Source organism: Pseudoliparis swirei, chromosome 16, assembly GCF_029220125.1.
Source record: "Pseudoliparis swirei isolate HS2019 ecotype Mariana Trench chromosome 16, NWPU_hadal_v1, whole genome shotgun sequence".
In the NCBI taxonomy this organism is placed as follows: domain Eukaryota; kingdom Metazoa; phylum Chordata; class Actinopteri; order Perciformes; family Liparidae; genus Pseudoliparis; species Pseudoliparis swirei.
In genome coordinates, this window is record NC_079403.1 from 10,144,125 (window position 1) to 10,161,063 (window position 16,939).

The 16,939-nt window shown below is 39.1% G+C and overlaps 2 protein-coding genes across 2 annotated transcripts; both read right to left on the bottom strand.

Moving 5' to 3' along the window:
* Nucleotides 1-841: 841 nt before the first annotated feature.
* Nucleotides 842-8,304, bottom strand: si:ch211-161h7.4 (proteoglycan 4). Its single transcript, XM_056434177.1, has 17 exons — nt 8,007-8,304; nt 7,523-7,566; nt 7,099-7,163; nt 6,864-7,009; nt 6,607-6,664; nt 6,302-6,506; nt 6,118-6,210; nt 5,825-5,902; nt 5,393-5,551; nt 4,581-5,284; nt 3,530-4,057; nt 2,714-3,335; nt 2,539-2,615; nt 1,999-2,139; nt 1,663-1,823; nt 1,439-1,529; nt 842-1,243 (listed from the first exon to the last, which is right to left on the bottom strand). Exons 1-17 carry the CDS (start codon nt 8,028-8,030, stop codon nt 1,161-1,163), a joined length of 3,279 nt encoding a protein of 1,092 aa, XP_056290152.1. The 5' UTR covers nt 8,031-8,304; the 3' UTR covers nt 842-1,160.
* Nucleotides 8,305-9,610: 1,306 nt separating this feature from the next.
* On the bottom strand, nt 9,611-10,432 carry si:ch211-161h7.5 (uncharacterized). Its single transcript, XM_056434697.1, has 3 exons — nt 10,362-10,432; nt 10,123-10,262; nt 9,611-9,807 (listed from the first exon to the last, which is right to left on the bottom strand). Exons 1-3 carry the CDS (start codon nt 10,430-10,432, stop codon nt 9,611-9,613), a joined length of 408 nt encoding a protein of 135 aa, XP_056290672.1.
* Between the last annotated feature and the right edge of the window lie 6,507 nt (nt 10,433-16,939).

Consider the following 16,939-nt stretch of genomic DNA (forward strand, 5'->3'; position numbering starts at 1 on the left):
TCCCAGAGCTAAACCACCGTGTAATGGGTCAGGGTTCATGAAGCATGTTGGTATCAGTGTATCATAAACTATGTGCTGGTCTTATGGGAGAATAATGGATTCACATACATCAGATAATTTAGCCTTTATGAAGTAGGTCAGTCAATGTTTCATGACTTCATGACCACCAGAAGATGAAGATGCATGTTTGGTGTTTTTCAGTAATATATTGATATTCCCAGTCAACCATATAGATTAAAATCATATCCAAGTTGTTTGAAAACACAATTCTGAAAGATTCTGGATAAAAAAAGATAGTTCATGATAAAAGTCGTCGGTACGCTGCAGCGTGAAGTCCATTTGGATTCAGAAGCAGACGTCTTAAGAGTTTCGAGAAATGTCTTCTGAATAATGCAAAGTGTGTCTAAACTAGAAGCAGCTAATATATCCACGAGCAGATAGCCTCAAGCAATGCAGATGTTTTTCATTTGCAACCGTAGACTACTACGAGTACTACAGTGGTACTTCTACTCGTCCGCAGTTCAGAGGAATTATTGTACGCTTTTACATGCGTTTGACGGCTGGAGTTATTTGTGATTTTGTAAATGAAAACTTCCATCACCATGATCCTCTTGTATGTGTGGTTACAGATTTAACCCCTACAGGATATGAAGTAGTTCAAAAACTTTACCTCAACAGATCATTAAAATGTATTAATATTAATTAAATACATGTTTAGTTTGGATGAACTTCTTATTTTAATCAGTTTTTTACCCTGTCGTTCTACGATACAGTCTTTAAGAAAACAATTTCACTGAATTTCTGGATGTAAAACATATTCCATATAAAGTATCCTGGAATATAGAGATCGGATTGTTGATTTATTGGTAGTGGTATTGGACTACAGCTGTACACTGCCCCTCAGAGGCTGGAAACAATACATGAAACATCATGGGGGAAATTTAAAAACAAGCAAACAAAGTCATTTACAAATACCTTTTGCATTTAAAACAACTGTATCATTACAAGCTCAGCTAAGGATCAAATAAGTTCCTTCAAATCTCACCAATGTTTTTTTTCTATTTACACCTTAAATTTCAAAACAGAAAAGTCAATCAATTTAAGTTTGACATATTCAGGTTGTGATTATTTCTAAGAAACATGCAGCTGGTTATCCGGCTTCAATCTGAACTTTCTGCAAACATCCTGGTGAAGTAGAGCACGGCCGGCTGAGCAGTGGCGTTCTGGATGTTGTAGGCGTGTCCTGTGGGAGCAGAACAGCGGCGTCAGGAAAGCACAAACCAAACACTTCCTGTTCACAGGTATACAACTCAAATCTGTAACGTTCACACTAGAAAGGTCAGAGAACACACGTGGACGCGACTGACATTACAAAGAAGGAATTCTTCAGAATAAAATGATACATGTTAAAGTCCTAATATTGATATAATATTCGTACCACATTCCACCATAAAGGATTGTCCGGAATTGAAGCAGGATTCCTTGCCGTCGATGGTTACACTCACAGAGCTCGTTAATAAGTTAAAAACCTTTAAAAACACAAGAATAATAGATTATTACTGGAATAAAACACTTTCCAAGACATCTGGAGAACAAGAGGGCCAAGAAGGACGACAATCAGATGGCCTCAAACAACATTAACCATGTGAGGAATGTACTGACCGTCGTGGCGCTGTGATCCACCCACAGAGGCTTCTTCATGTAGGAGCCCAGCAGGATCTTTCCATTACAGAAGGAGCGACAGTTCAGATCCACCAGGAAGCCGATGGCTCGGCCTTGATAGAAGTACCAATCAAACTGGTCTGGAGTGACCTCAGCACCTTCTGCGAGGAGAGGAAACAGAACAAAAATATTCAGTGACAGCTCTCGCCAATAATTACTCACGTTGTCGACCCTTTCATGAGAATCATTTGACGATGATACAAATGTTTGATTACAAATATTGTCTAAATGACAGAAAAGAGCATTATTACAGAGAAGAAGGTGATATTTTCTTACTGTCGCTGGGAACAGACCAGAGACTCTTGAACCACTCGGTCATGTTGGCCTTGTCCTTTGGCTGTAAGACCAGTGGTTTGAGAGGAGGCGCACACAGATCGGACACAGAGAGAGCAGCGTGGAAGCTGGGTGGCATCGGAACTAAAGTAAAGACACAAGAAGAAGTTAATCCAATCTTTACAGCCAAGTGTGCACTTGTAGCTTGTTAATTTAAAAACAGACCAACGTTAAGTAAAATCTTTACAGCTAATGTTTTCAAATTGAATTTGTGTGTATATTTTGATTTCTGACGAAAGGCATTCTTATTCTTGATTTGTAGACTTGTATCTCTACTCTATTATTGATTATTATCCATTCCTTTTCAACAATAATTGCAATTTCCCATCATTAACTTGACCAAATGTGTATTTCCAGGTGGATAAGCTGCAGTGTTCAAGAGTTGTATGCATTAATTGCACACTGTAAAAAGAAATAGACATAAATAAAATACAAAAATCAGGTTGAAATATAAAGTATATTAACATGTCAAAAAAAACATACTCAAGTTGTCCTCCTCTTCCTCCTCATACTCTTTCAGCTCAATCATGGAGGACGGCCCACTTCTGAGGAGCTTTAACCTGCCAGAGGAGTAGATCAATAAAGCATCTATCCTGTACATGTAAACACACAACAGTTAGACAATAACAGGAAGTCGTTCAGAGGAACTTTTCCTTACCGGTTCTCCGACTGACAGTTGCTGTTCTGTGGCGTCTCGTGGTTGGAAGGGCCGCCATGTGGACTCCTGGGTTCCACATCATCCATGCTGAGGATGTCTCCATCGGTCCTTTCGCTGGACGCTTTACGGACAGGAGCAGTGACTTCCTGCGCAGGTCGAGCGGTGACTTCACGGCTGTTCTTCTGCCGCGCTTCTCTCCTGTTGCCCACAGCCACCGGGGTCTCTGTGACCAGCGTGTCGATGTCTTTGAACATGGCCAGGGAGCGTTTCACAGTCTTTGGCGCCGACGTTGGCTTCAGTTCCAGGAGAGAGACGGGAGCTCCCCCTTGCGGTTTGGATGAGACTGCCATGTGGCTATTTTTGAGAGTCCCAAGTTGAGGCGATCTGCTCCGTTCAGACACTTTTTGTCTTTCCTTACGAGGCTCGGGCCGCTGCTGCTGGGAGGAGATGCTCTCCACATCCTCACACATGTCCTCAACCTTCCACCACCTGCCGGGAGGTTTCCGCCTCCGCCTCGCCGATACGGAGAGCTGGTCCTCACGCCCTCTGGGGGAGACGGGCGCCGGAGCGGACAGTTTTTTATTCAAGGAATGATTGTATACTCTTTGGAACACCTGATCCCCTGTAGAACATCACATCTTAGTAAGTTAGAGTGTATTGTTTTGTCTTTTTTTACTAACAAGACTCAAATAAAAAAGTTAATATTTGTACCGCCTTAAAAATTGAGGACAAATGTCAAGTAAATGATGTTGATGATACTTGTGCACTTTTACTTAAGTAGGCTTGGATACGCATCACCTTCCCCGTTGACCTCACCTGAGTTATGGCTGTGGTCTCTGCGTGAGTGGACCAAAGGGCTCGACTGTCCATCCAGGTCCTGGTCCCCCACCTCCTGCTGTGGCTGCTCTTCAAAGAGCTCCGCCTCAATCACTTGAATAACTTCATCTGGTCGACTGCCGTCTCTTGTATTTTTGTTTGGTTTAGATTTCTGACCTTTAGCTTTATTTGTGTTCCTACTGGATGGCGGAGCCGGCGGTGTCTGGTTCCTTTTCTTCAAAGCTGGGTCCTTCTTGGTCTTTACAGGTGACGGTACGGCTGCGCTGGGCTCTGGGTTGGGCTGCTTGGACTTTTTGAGTGTGTTTTTTTGGGTCTTTTTGTCTGTAAACTTGGTTTTCTCTGAAATCTGTTGGTCCAACAACCACCACTGTCCAGAATGCCTCCTTTTCCTATTCCCAAGAATTGGAGTGTCTTCAGAGGAACTCACAACTGGTATTTTGTTGCGTTTCTCCTTTTTACCTGCCACATCCTTTTCTTTCTGTGCTTCAGAATTCATGATGTCTTTTTCTGTTAGGGGGAAATATATAGAAAAATGCTTTACAGATTCATGGAGATGCTTGAAATAACTTTTTATACTTTGTTTTAATAATATATTCAGATATTTCCCATTGCATCACTACCAATTTTTATTTCAGTTAATTTGTAAGACTAGCGTCTACCATTCCTTTGTAAAATGGGTTTATTGCTATCATTTGCACTTTGTAGATAAACCCCAAAACATCCCCCTAAAAGTAAAGCAAACCAGTAAAAAAACTGCGAGTAATTAATCCATGAGGATTTGTTCAAATTTCAATATTCAGAAAATACAACCTAAATATAAGTGGGGCACTACTTTGGACATCTGTCAGTTTTCTGTGGTTACGTTTTTTTTCTTTTCTATTCACAAATAAAAATGTTAGCGGTCAATATTTGCAGGCTATAAGAGCAGGATAAACATGAAGAAAAATGTACATCAACCTCTGCAAATAACTATCAGAAAGATTAAATGTCTTACATAAAGAAAAATATGCTGACAATAGGGGGTCCTTACCAGGAAGAGAACCACGGTTTTCAGCATCTGCAGCCTCCTCAGTGCTCTGGCTTTGTTCCTTCATCGTCTGCTTCGCGGCGTCAGATCCGTGGTCCACTTTTCTGGCCCCCTTTCGTGACTTGGCCCTGCTCGTCTGTGCAGTTTCATTCCCGTCTTTTAAAGATGTCGGCCTCTTCACGTCAGAAGACTGCGAAGCTTTTTTCTCCCTTTTCTGAGTTGGTTGTTCTTCCTGCGTTTCCCCGCTGGCTCCATGTTCGGGTTGCTCTTCTTCCTTGTCACTTTCTTTCGATGTTACTTTCCTTAGCCGTTGTTTCTTTTTGATTAGTTTCTCTTCTACCATTAAGTTGCCTGCAGCAAGATCCTCAGGAGGGGGCAATTCCTGCTTATAACTTTCCGGCTCAGCCTCCATCTTCTTATTTCCCCATTTCCCCTTCTTTGTTGTGACAGTCTGACTTCCCAGTTTGTGCGTCGTCTGTTCTGATTCCTGCGGTTTTGGTGCAGTCTCTAATGAGCTATCCTTCTTGCCCGTGTCTGTTGAGCTGTCTTTCTCAATGCTGGTGGTTCGGCCCTGTCTCTGTTTTTTACTGGTGGCAGCTTTACTTGGGATAGAAAACCGAAAAAGGTCATCATCCTCCAGAATAAGGAAATCCTCCTCTGGCTCAGCAGGAGTGGGTACTTTCACTGGTGTCAGAGACTTCCTGGGACTAAGAAAATATATTATTTGGAATCAGTTTTCATGTTGACACACAAGAGACATTACTTTGTAAACCAATTTTAGTGCTTTGTATTTTCCATAGTGACTATGAACTCACCATGCAGGTGTGGGATGTCCAGCATCTCGAAGCTTCTTGAGAAAAGCAGTCATGTCTTTTCCCACATTGGTGGACACCACCAATGGCTGGCTGTGGACATTTTCAGATATTTTTGAACGTTTAGTCTCCTGTCTTGCTGCTGGAACTGCATTTTCTTCCCTGGAAATAAAAAATAAAGAACAGAAACGTCTGAAATTTTTAGTTCAGTAAAAAAAGAATGAAGCATATTGTACAAATTAAAAATATTCTGCCACAATATCTTAGCAAGAACTCTTTGAAACTTTATTAACCAGCACATGGTATACACACTTTTCATTTCGATACTAGGTCATGAATGCTGATATCGATATTGGCTTCCAATATCCAATATTGTTAGATCACTAGATCTAAAGTAAAAGCACAAACATAATTATAAAGGTCCTCTCTTCTTACCTTGTTTTTTTGCCCTCCAAAGCAGGAGTTTGGAGTATCTTGGATATTGTTTTTTCTTTAACTGGGTGACTCTCTTTGCTGCAGGGAAAAAAGAAAATATACATCACAAAAAGGCAAACATCCAAATAATGCCAACAGAATGCAGACAATTAAAGATCAATAATCAAAACACAAAAATTAATCTTTAATACTGCAATGGTCACTTGGGTATTGTATATTTCAATCGATCAAGTAGTGATGGAGCGTTTGGGTGTTTGCAGCATCATTACGTTGAGAATTAAAAAGGCTCTTACCATGATTCCTCCACCTTGTTTTGGTGACTGGACATCTTGGGTTTGCTGAAAACCACCTTGCTTGGAGGAGACTCTAACTCAGAGTAATCATTTCTAGAGGAAAGAACAATCATTGAAATAAATGTTCTGGACAAGCCGTACAAACAACTTATTTTCTACAAGAAATGCATTATTAATTGCTTACTTCTCTGTGCTGTGCTCATTGCACTGGTGTTCCTGGATGAGCAGAGAATCTGTCTTTGCCTCTTCTTTTCCGTCATCTTCATCAGCAAAGAGAATTGTGGATACAACTCGGTCTTTCTCATTGTTCAGCTTTTCAACAACCTTTTTTAATTCAATTGGGCTGGACGTCTTCACAGGCATATGTGCTTTGAATGGGATGTCCAATTCTGCAACAGAAAAAGTATAAAGTGCAATAAAAGTAAAAAGTGTCTGAACATTTGATATGTGAGAATTTGGGAAAAACAAATACGGTTTTAATTATCTTACCAATGTCTAGTTTAGGACTGGATGACGTTGCAGGACGCAGGGCATCTAGTTTAGGATGCTTAAGAGTTACAGAACATATATTTTTAGGTATCAACACACATAAGGGCATGAAATATCCTTGCGCAAAGCTGATCGCATTGCGTAAAAGTAAAGGGCTATAACTACTGGCTCATTAGCCCCGTCCTGTGTGACGACATTGAACAGCTGCTTATCAATGAAAGAAATACAGTCACAGTAGATTGTTGACTGTTCATTACCATTTGGCATCTTGGAAATGTTTCTGTTAGGTGTCCTTCCTGTGGGACAGGTGAGGTCTCTCTCTCACACTGGTTTGGCTCGGTATCAAAGGTCTGGAGCAGAGTAGGTGGAGGTAACAGGTCATCATTAACAAGTGAGGATGGATCTGAAAAGAACATTTAAGTAAAGGTTGACATAATGAAAATGTAAAACGACCAGCAAAATATTAAGGCAAAACAATTACACTCAACTCACCAATGTCATCAAACATCTTATCAATTACATCCAATGTCAGTGGTTCGGTCCATGCTTTAGATGAACTAGACACAAAAAGGTCAGGTTAATACGATAGCTGAAAGATCAACATTACCATACAACTGCTAATTTCCTCAATATCAGTCAATAAACAATACACAAAGTATAAAAAAGGCAAATGTAAGAGAAAGACGTATACAACATAACCAAATACATTAGTTGTGACGAATGGTGATGATTATTGAAGAAAAGTAATGAATTTTAAAACACACACACACACACACACACACACACACTTAAAACAACTCTATTAAAGATGCGTACCATAAAAGGCAACCACTGCATAAATACCAAGTGTTTGCTCTCTAGATGTCGGTTTCAATATAAATCTGTCACAGAGCACATGAATACTTTTCAAACGTACCTTTCCTTGTTTGTGAGATAGCAGAGTTTCCTCTTTGGTCTCTTCTGTGAACAGAAAAGATAGAGAAAGTTAATAGCAACTACTATAATTTAGTTAGTTTGTAAATTAGGGGGGAGAGATTATGTAACCGGCCAACAACAAACCGTAACTAACAAACTCCGTGTATTATCTACACCAATTTAAAACAGCAGCATAATGTAACAGGCAATGTTCTTATAACTAAGCTACAAAGGGTGGACACAAGAATAGAAACACTTTAGTTTGAACCCCGTTTAAACAAAACCTCAACTTTAACTATAAGTTTATGAAGTTCAGAACTAACCAAACTAACGATGTCATGGCTCTTGTGTTGGTTTTAACCAGCGTTAGCTAACGGTTACTATACTGATGTTTATACCGAGAGTAACGTCATCCCCTCTCCTCTTCACTCTAAGTCGTCATTAAAAGGTACATGTTTTATTCCTCAATAGCGCAACGAACTTACCAAGGCGGGGTACTTTGTTTCCATGTTTGTGAACTAACGCTAGCTCGGTCTGTCTTTTAACCCAATGTTACACGAACGTAACGCTAGCTGTTATGCTAACAGTTAGCTTAACCATCATTTGGTTTTAAAAAACTTCTCCAACTCGGTTAGCTTTAGCTCCCGGAATGCATTGGTTTAAATTCACTCTCTCAAAATCAAGTTACGACCGAGAATATATTATCGTGCAAACGCTGACGAGCATGCTACATTGCCTATTTAAAACCAGCGTTAGCGTTAGCAAAACAAAGGCGGTGTTGACAATTTGTAATAATCCCGCGCACTGAGACCATTCATACAATTGTGCCCTTAGTAAGGTCTTCCAGGCAACATGTTACTATTTATCAAGCTGTTATATGCTGATCCGCAGTATGTGCTTGTAAACTAGAAAGATGACCTTGAATGTAGTAAAAGTATCAAATAAGCGTAACTATTTTGCAGTTGTCTAATACTCAGCGCCTTAAAGACTATGTTCTGGGAAAATTTAGAATGACCAAATATATTTCTTCTTCTTCATTTTATTTCCCGGTAGACTGAACTATAGCTGGTGCTTCACGTTGCTACCCCCAACAGGTCAGTGGTAAATATAACCAATATTGATTTCATGTCAAGGTAACAGCTTCTCCTTTGAGGAGATATCCAACAATGATATTGTGACACAATCTATAACTCTGCAATTTACATATTTTTTGAAAATTCAACACGAAAAATATTTTTGATTAACGGTGAATTCTAATGATTTTGCATAATGTATGTGATGTTAAGATGTTGGAGTAGCAGCATTGAACTGTGATGTTCTTGTTTATTTCCCACATTATGCTAAAAGAGCACACACTGCTGAATTATTAAAACAGTTGATATTACACATTATAAATCACATAATCACATACTTTCAGTAAATATGTCAAAATTATAAAACTATAATTAGCATTGGCATTTAAAGTGGCATAGGCTATTGCTAATTATTTGAAAGTTATAAAAACAAGATAAGAAAGAAGGCCAGCAGTGTGCTGGGGTGTCCTCTGGATACTGTGAAGGTGGTGGGGGACGAGAGGATGATGGCAAAGCTCAGGCTGCACAACATACTGCAGTAGATCGCTGGAGATCCTGGTAAACTCGGCACTTTACTGCACTTTACTTTATTTTCCCGCTGTATATGTAGTTTTAGTATTCGTATTTAGTTTTTAGTATTTTGTTTTGTGTTTTATATTTATTTTTCATTGATGCTCTGATGTGCACCGCTGCTGTGATTTTTGAAATGTGCCCACTATGGGACGAATAAAGGAATATCATATCATATCATATATATCATATCATAAGATGGATGATAACAAATAGGTCCCTTTTGTGGAGTGTTATAATAGTCTCCTTATCAGAGCATAATGTGTTGTGTTAGCAATAAATATGTTAAAAAAGAGCCATAAAAGGCTCAAAGATCAGTCAGCCAAAGTTGAAACATGTATTTTATATCATATTCAATCAGAATTTTATGCAATCCGAATTTTACAACATTTATTTAAATTGTCAAAATAAAAAAAGAAATGTCCATGATTATCAACAATGTAATTCTAAACTTTGGCACAACTCCTTTCTATCATACATGACCTAACGTAAAAATGTTTAGCGAAATATCTTTTTCTGTTTTTCAGCAATCTCCGTTGGTTCCATGGCTTCGGGATTGATATTTGTGTAGAGCGGCTGTCTGATGTGTCTCCAAACCACCAAAACAATCCGAACAGCACCAGGGCTAAAGTCAGCAGCACAGCTAAAAGAAGACAATCAAGTTAGTACCTTATTCACAGATGTTTGTGGTCAGATGTTTGTACAGGAGTTAGCATTCTACTATTACATCTTACTGTTTAAAACCTGTAAATTAGCTTTACTGTGGAATAATTTACTCAAAAGTCGCAATAAGTAATGTTATAATTGTTTTTCGTCAATGTTGTCTATATTTACTTTCTGTAACTTTTAAGGAGATAAACCCAATTACCTTTTGTTGATATGAAGTGGACAGCTGATTGTAGAGACTATCATACTTTAAACACATATAATTATTAAGGAGTTCTCTCCAGTGTCTTACCAATGAAGATGCCATTACGGTTGGGCGATTTGGCATCATAGTTCTTGAACAGGTTTCCGCACAGTGCCCAAATAACAACCGGGTAGATGATGAGGATGTACCGCACGTGTTTGTCAAGGACAAAGTTTTCCAAAACAAACCTGTGATAGACGCAGCACAAACACATTTACTTCAGATGGTCACTGATGAATTTGCACAGTAATTCTCGCATAAGTATTTTCCAAGTAAAGAGTAATCACCACACAAGTAGCACGGCAGTCAAAACAGAGAATGAGATGGTTGAAGGTATCCTCTTTGGACATCTTTGCATTATAAGTCAGTACAATGCTCAGGTTGATTAGTGTAGCAATGGTTGTCCAAGTTGTGTATATCATCACACCATTCTGAACCTGTAAATCAAGTATTATAGAGTTGTTTTGATACACTTAAACCACAATATTGTATCTACATAAGATGCAAATGCTACCTTTTTGTCATACTAACCAACACACGAAGCACATCATGGAGTAGTTGGTGCAGATGACCAGGAAAAGAAAAACTAGTGCAGCAATCATCACTCTGAAGTAAGACAGCAGAAGAACACATATAATTATGAAATGAAATCTGACAGTCGAAAGTAAGTTGCTTAATTTACGAACAATGATCTAATGAGCCATTGGAGACTCTTACCCTTGATCCCAAACAAGCAGCCAGCCAATGTTAAAACACAGATTGAGGCACCAGCTAATGAAGAATCCATAGGGCAACACTGCAGGACTGCAGTAAACATAGCCGTAACCATTCCTACAAGAAAAAGGAACCAGAGTTGATGTTTCAGTTTGTAAATTGGTGAAAATGTTCACAGAACAGTAATTGTCAATTTTGGCAACTATTTTTTCCAGATACTTTCTAAATGTGTCTTATATCTGGTATCCTAAAAAACAAGGTTATTACAAAAAGATGCAGATGCATTCTAAACCAGAGAATAATAAAAGTTGGACCCTACTTTCTGCAAAGTCCTGTAACAATGTAGATAACCATTGCCACCAGCCAGACGTAGATAACGCTCCAGATGTTAGAAGTCCATCCTGCAGGTGTGATCTCTGAATTATAAACATTTATAAAAGCTGGACTTCGTGCTGGTAGTCATGTTTGGTAACAGGTCTGTTTCATCCAATCAAATCTGTTTGTGGACCAGCAGGTGTCATTCATGAAGAAATGTATGGAAGGGTGGCGTTTACTCAAATGTAGCTCTTATTATGAAATAGGGGAAATAAATGTTATATTTGAGTTAGATTTTGAGGTACTTGTACTTTACTTGAGAATGTCCATGTCTCAGAGGGAAGTTATGTATGTTATACACTCTAAGAAAAAAAATGTTGGATTTACTTAACTAAGTTATGTCAAATGGTTGCACACAACTGTGTTGTTTAAATCGGAAAAGCAATGTACTATTAATGTGAACAACACATATTAAGTAAATCTTACTTAATTATCTTACTTTAAATGGAGATGATATTGCTACATTGCATAAACACAACAACATTATGTTGGATTTACTGACATTACATTCACTTTACTTAATATGATTGAGTTCAATTTACTTAATATCATTGAGTTCAATTTACTTAATATCATTGAGTTCAATTTACTTAACACGGATGAACATTATTAGTTTTTCTGTTTAAATAAATGAGTCAAATAAATACAATTTAAATTGCTGAAATTTCATTATTCACCTTTATTATACTCAAGTCTTGAAGCATTAGTGAGACTATTACAAATAAAGTCACGTGTATAATATGTACACACACACCACTTTCGCATGTGCGTGCTGCGCACACACTTAAGGAAGTCTCCTCTCACAAGTTGTGCCAGACAATAGGACACACACTGGGCTGAACAACCCATATATCTGGGTCTGTGCTAAGACCTCCTCTGTATTAGCTTGCCCTTTTTCAGCACAGATGAAGAGATTTGGAGCTTGATATTGTCACACACACGCACACTTAACGTTTTAAATCTTACAGGTTTAACACACCTGAATGCAGCAACAACATTTTGCTGAATCAACTGAAGTTTAGGCATGTGGAGATAACATTACGAAAATCAAACATTTGGTGACATTTTGGTCACAATAACAATAACAGACCAACAAAATAATGTCTTGAAACGTTTGTGTCCAGCATCAGTCCACAATGCAAAAGCACTTGTTTTTGAGGACTTGCACCTTCGTGGAGAGCTTGTTCCCATCCAATCCCATCAATACTCTTTGAAAAAACTCGAAAGTGTATCTCAGGTCTTTGGGATAGCTCAGGTTCAAACTGTAGATCAGGCCAAACAGGGCTGCGCAGCCATTTGCCACATCTCGCAGGTCTTGCAGCACTGTACAGCCTTCAATGATGATGCAGACATCCTCAGGTGCATCTGTTGCCTCTGCTCCCTCCTGTTCCACAATGTAGATGCCCAAAACCACTTTCTCCAGTCCAGCAAAATCAACATCCTGAAAAGGTCAGAAAGAAACAGTATTAAGTCAAACATCTGGATATGAATGAATATTTGCAAGTGTCTTTAGAGAATAAGACTGGTAATTGTGTTTTTCTTGTCAAGAAATCTAAAAAAGGTCAAGATACACAAGGAATCTACATTATCCTATTAGGAAGTACTTGCTGGTGCCACAGAACGCTATTGTACCATGGTGTGTAGAAACAGCAGGGCTCCAGATCATGCATCAATGGGTGCATTTTTGCCTGCGACCCAATGGTCGCATTTTTAAAATTAGACACAGTGCGAGTAAATTTTTCATCAACTCGGCATTGACAACTCAAATTGAATTTCTCAGCATGCGCCGACATTTAAATTAGCATTTTTTTGTTATTAAATATTTTTGTTGTTTACAAACTTGTTCTACACTTCAGCCCACTACAGTTAGCGGTAATGCCTGAATGACTGGTTTGCTAACCGACATTAACTCCAGAAGAAGAAGAAAGGAGACGAAGAAGAAGGCAGGCCTGTGTGTGTGTGTGGGGGGGGGAGGGCTAATGTGTGAAAAGAGGCGCACCGCAGCGGAGACACAACGAGGGCGAGGGCCGCAGAGTGAGAGGTCAGAGGGATCCTCACCACCGAGCGGCGTCCCCCGAGTTGAATCTCTGGGTCAACTCAGCCGACTCTCACATGTCTGAGCCCTTATAGCCTGATGCTCACGGTAAACGCATTCGATCTGGAGCGCGCGAGGATTTTGATAACGTTAGCGGAAGGATTTAAGTGACAACATCCGGTTTTGCAAAGAAGTGAAAGAACCACGTGAAACAACATCCGTTTATCAAAATAAGATGTCGACAAATCATACACTAACATATAAAAGTAAACAATGAACTGATGTTGTATCTTTATAGATAGTTTCTGAGATTTAGCTTAAATTATGCTAACATTAAAAATGTTTACTGTACCAAGGAAGAGTTTATAAAAATTAGTCAGTCTTTTGTATGTTCACCAGAGTCCTGTGTATAGATTTCCCCAGCAGTTCCAGGAATTGTATGATGCACTTGTGATCCATGCATATCTGAAATCCCCTAATAAATCAAACAATTTTAATGTATCAATTAGGAAATTTTTCAAAGTAAAAGTTCTAAATGTTTAAAGAAATCGGTAATTCTTTAATGTTTGAGTTGCTTTATATATATTTCCTCATAGTCCTAGGCAATAATGCTACACAATAAATAGAATGCTTCAATCAACACCGTGATCGGTGATTGGTATTATCGGATCGGCAGATACTGATTTCAGTGATCGGTGATCGGCACCAAAAACCTGATCGGTGCATCTCTAGAAACCAACACATGTTTTGATTGGCCACATCGAAGTGCAACATGCACATGCTCAAAGTATGTTTTCTCTTCAAATATGTTTAAACTCAATACAGTAACTTCTGAAGAGTTCTCTGTTGTGAATGTTTTGCAGTTCATGAAGGCAAACAGGCATAAGATTGTATATTGTCAAATTATTTATCAGTAATACAGTAGAAATGATGGGAAAACTTTGCAAGTCGATTTATAGTGTGTCAGGGTTTTTCCTGCAGAGAAAATTTGGTAGCCCAGCGCGTCAGTCCGAGCGCCTAAGGCAAAAAAAAGTCTGCGTTGAAAAAACAAAAAATAACTGTGTTCATCAGGTTCATGTCAGCGAATATGTTCTCAATAGTATGTTTCAAGGAGGTGTGCTCATCTGTGTGCGTATCACGGGCGGCCAGCTGCTGATCACGCACTCAATAGCTCGACTGCATGAATAGAAGGTGCGCCAGAGCGCAAAAATTGGGACCACCCAAGACCCATTTTGACCCAGGAAAAAGTGCGCCCCTAAATTTTCTGCTTGCGCCCCTAACATTTTAAGTTAGGAGCGACTGTGCTCCTAGTTAAAAAAGTTAGTCTGGAGCCCTGAACAGCTTCAAAAACTTTGGTTAATGGTTGTGTCAATTTGGAAAATGTGATGCTCAATTGTCATAAATAATAATAATAACAATAAAATAAAGAAAATTGGAGTGCAAGCAATCTTATGAATGAAAGATTTATGAAACGACGATATGAAAACAGTTAAATATTGCATTTTCTATATGAATTAGTTATATCAAAAGCTATGGGATCAACAGTGCCATGCACTTCTTAACAAGGTTGTCAGGATCTTCATTAAAGTATAAGCATAACCCTTTTAGGATGCATTCCCGCCTTACTTCAATGCTTGGATTCTGTGGGAGACCAAAAACAGATGTTTACTGAACTTTTAAAAAAAAGATTAATGCTTTCAGAATTTTAATTTTTAACATTAGTGACAAACGAAGGAAAAGATATATATTAATGAAATATTATTTTAAATGGTGTTAATGATAGATGCTCATGGGTTCATGCTTTTATAATACTATATTTGATTATGATATGGCTCTAAAGCATATTTTAACTTGATTCAAAGTGAAAGACCTAATAATAATAATAACAAGAGGGAAAGAGTTAAACAGTACCACAAAGCTTATTGATGTTAGGAGTTACAATCTGAGGGTTCAGGGTTAAAGTGAGAAACACACACCTGATCCATGGCTGCCATAATCTGGTTGATACTGCGTCCTGCTGCTCCTCCCTTCTTTTTGAAAACCTTCATCAGTTGGCTGGAGTAATGATCCAGTTGGGCCATAAAGGTTGACAGCAGGGGGATTGTGGTAATGCGGGTGAACTCTGCATTTAGCTGCAACAGATTGAAACAGAATCTCACATTAAACTAAAAATTATCTCACACTTTCAACTGGTCACATATTGTGGAAAAGTAAACATAAGCCTGTTATTGGCTATAACTGTTTAAGTGGTGAGTTACTGGTTTGCATTTATGCTAATATACTGTGCATTGTAATACAGACAGATTGACCACATGCATGGGATTTTGTGAATTCATCTGGATCAAAACAATTACATCTATAAAGACGTATTTGGATCCACTTTTTAGAAAATTAGAAGCTGATTAATAAATGTACCACCATTAAAAATGAACATTACCTGACTCTCAGAAAACAGGGCGGGCCATCTGTTTTTGAACTCGGCTATGAAGGGCATATCTTCAATTACTTCTCGTCTCCTATAGGCGAAGGTTTTCTCCATTTTACTGTTGATTAGCTGATGGTTGTTCTTCTTCACCTCTGACGTCAGCGCTTGCCTTTCCTTAGTAACTGGTACCTCGTAGATACAGTCTCAGGGCACTGTTTGCACCTCCACATTCAGGGCCTAAAAAAAAGAGTCAGAGATTAGTAATCCCTTCAGCTGTCAACATTAGTACTGTTTAAATGTAAATAACAGTTAGATATTGGATCAGACCTGTATATATATATTTCTACCAAGAGCAATTAATGGATTTAGGTTATCAGGTGAAAAACTTGCAATCAGCAAACAAAAACATCTCATGGAAAACAAGGCAAACATAATAGAATTAACTATTTAGAATCACTCTAAAATGATTAATTTGATTTTATAATACAATATGAAATTCAAAATGTGAATTTAAAAAAATGAGTAAACCTACCAGAGCTCCCCAAGCTTTGTGTTTGGTATTTTAGTTGACAAAATGATTGAAGGGATTCAGTATGAGCTGGAACAAAAGAAAATCATCTGGTTATTTAATAATTCAAGCAATAACAGTTATGCAAGTCTTACACTTAAAACAGAAGCATAATGATATGCTAAATACAGATTAAATTTGAACACATCATGATAACGTCTTAATTCACCTTCGCCCAATATTCATTTTTACTGAAGAGAGCTTGAACGCATCTTAACGTAACTCAACGGGTCCGTAGGCTATCATTAGCTGCTACCAGGACGAGGGCTGTAACAGCGGCGGCAGCGGAGCGACCGTCTGCTTTGCGGGTGGGCGCGTGTCTATGCTGTGTATATGCTATGTAATAGCATGTAAGCTAGAGTTAGCTTACATGCTATTACATACATGTGGACCTATTTGCAAACGTGACCCGTCATCGTAGGGCCTCCGCCGGCCGGCCTTGTGCCGGTGTTCTGGTGGGCGGTTCCTCCGGCCAGTGGGTTCGCGCAGAGGGTCCCCCGTTACTCCTGTGTCTCTCCCGGGTCGAACTGTTGTAGCGAGCCCGAGACGCCCCGTGTGACGCAGCAGTGCCACGGAGCTCGCGCAGCGGAGCGACGTGTCTCCGGTGCCCCACGCGCCGTGCCAGCTGGACCGCTGAGACTTTCCACGTGGCAGAGACACTAAACAGACCCCACACTTGTCAATCGCCCAACTTCTTCTGTCTCACCGAAAACACCACAGCGCTCAAGAACGACAGTGACCGCCAACC

Coding starts and splice junctions, on each gene's coding strand:
- si:ch211-161h7.4 (XM_056434177.1), bottom strand. CDS start 8,030: ATGGAAACAAAGTACCCCGCCTTG. Junction 6,507..6,606: donor CAGTCCTAAACTAGACATTG/GTAAGATAATTA, acceptor TTTCTGTTGCAG/AATTGGACATCCCATTCAAA. Junction 2,140..2,538: donor GGAAGAGGAGGACAACTTGA/GTATGTTTTTTT, acceptor TCTTTACTTTAG/TTCCGATGCCACCCAGCTTC.
- si:ch211-161h7.5 (XM_056434697.1), bottom strand. CDS start 10,432: ATGCAAAGATGTCCAAAGAGGATACCTTCAACCATCTCATTCTCTGTT. Junction 10,263..10,361: donor ACTGCCGTGCTACTTGTGTG/GTGATTACTCTT, acceptor CGTCTATCACAG/GTTTGTTTTGGAAAACTTTG. Junction 9,808..10,122: donor CCGTAATGGCATCTTCATTG/GTAAGACACTGG, acceptor GTCTTCTTTTAG/CTGTGCTGCTGACTTTAGCC.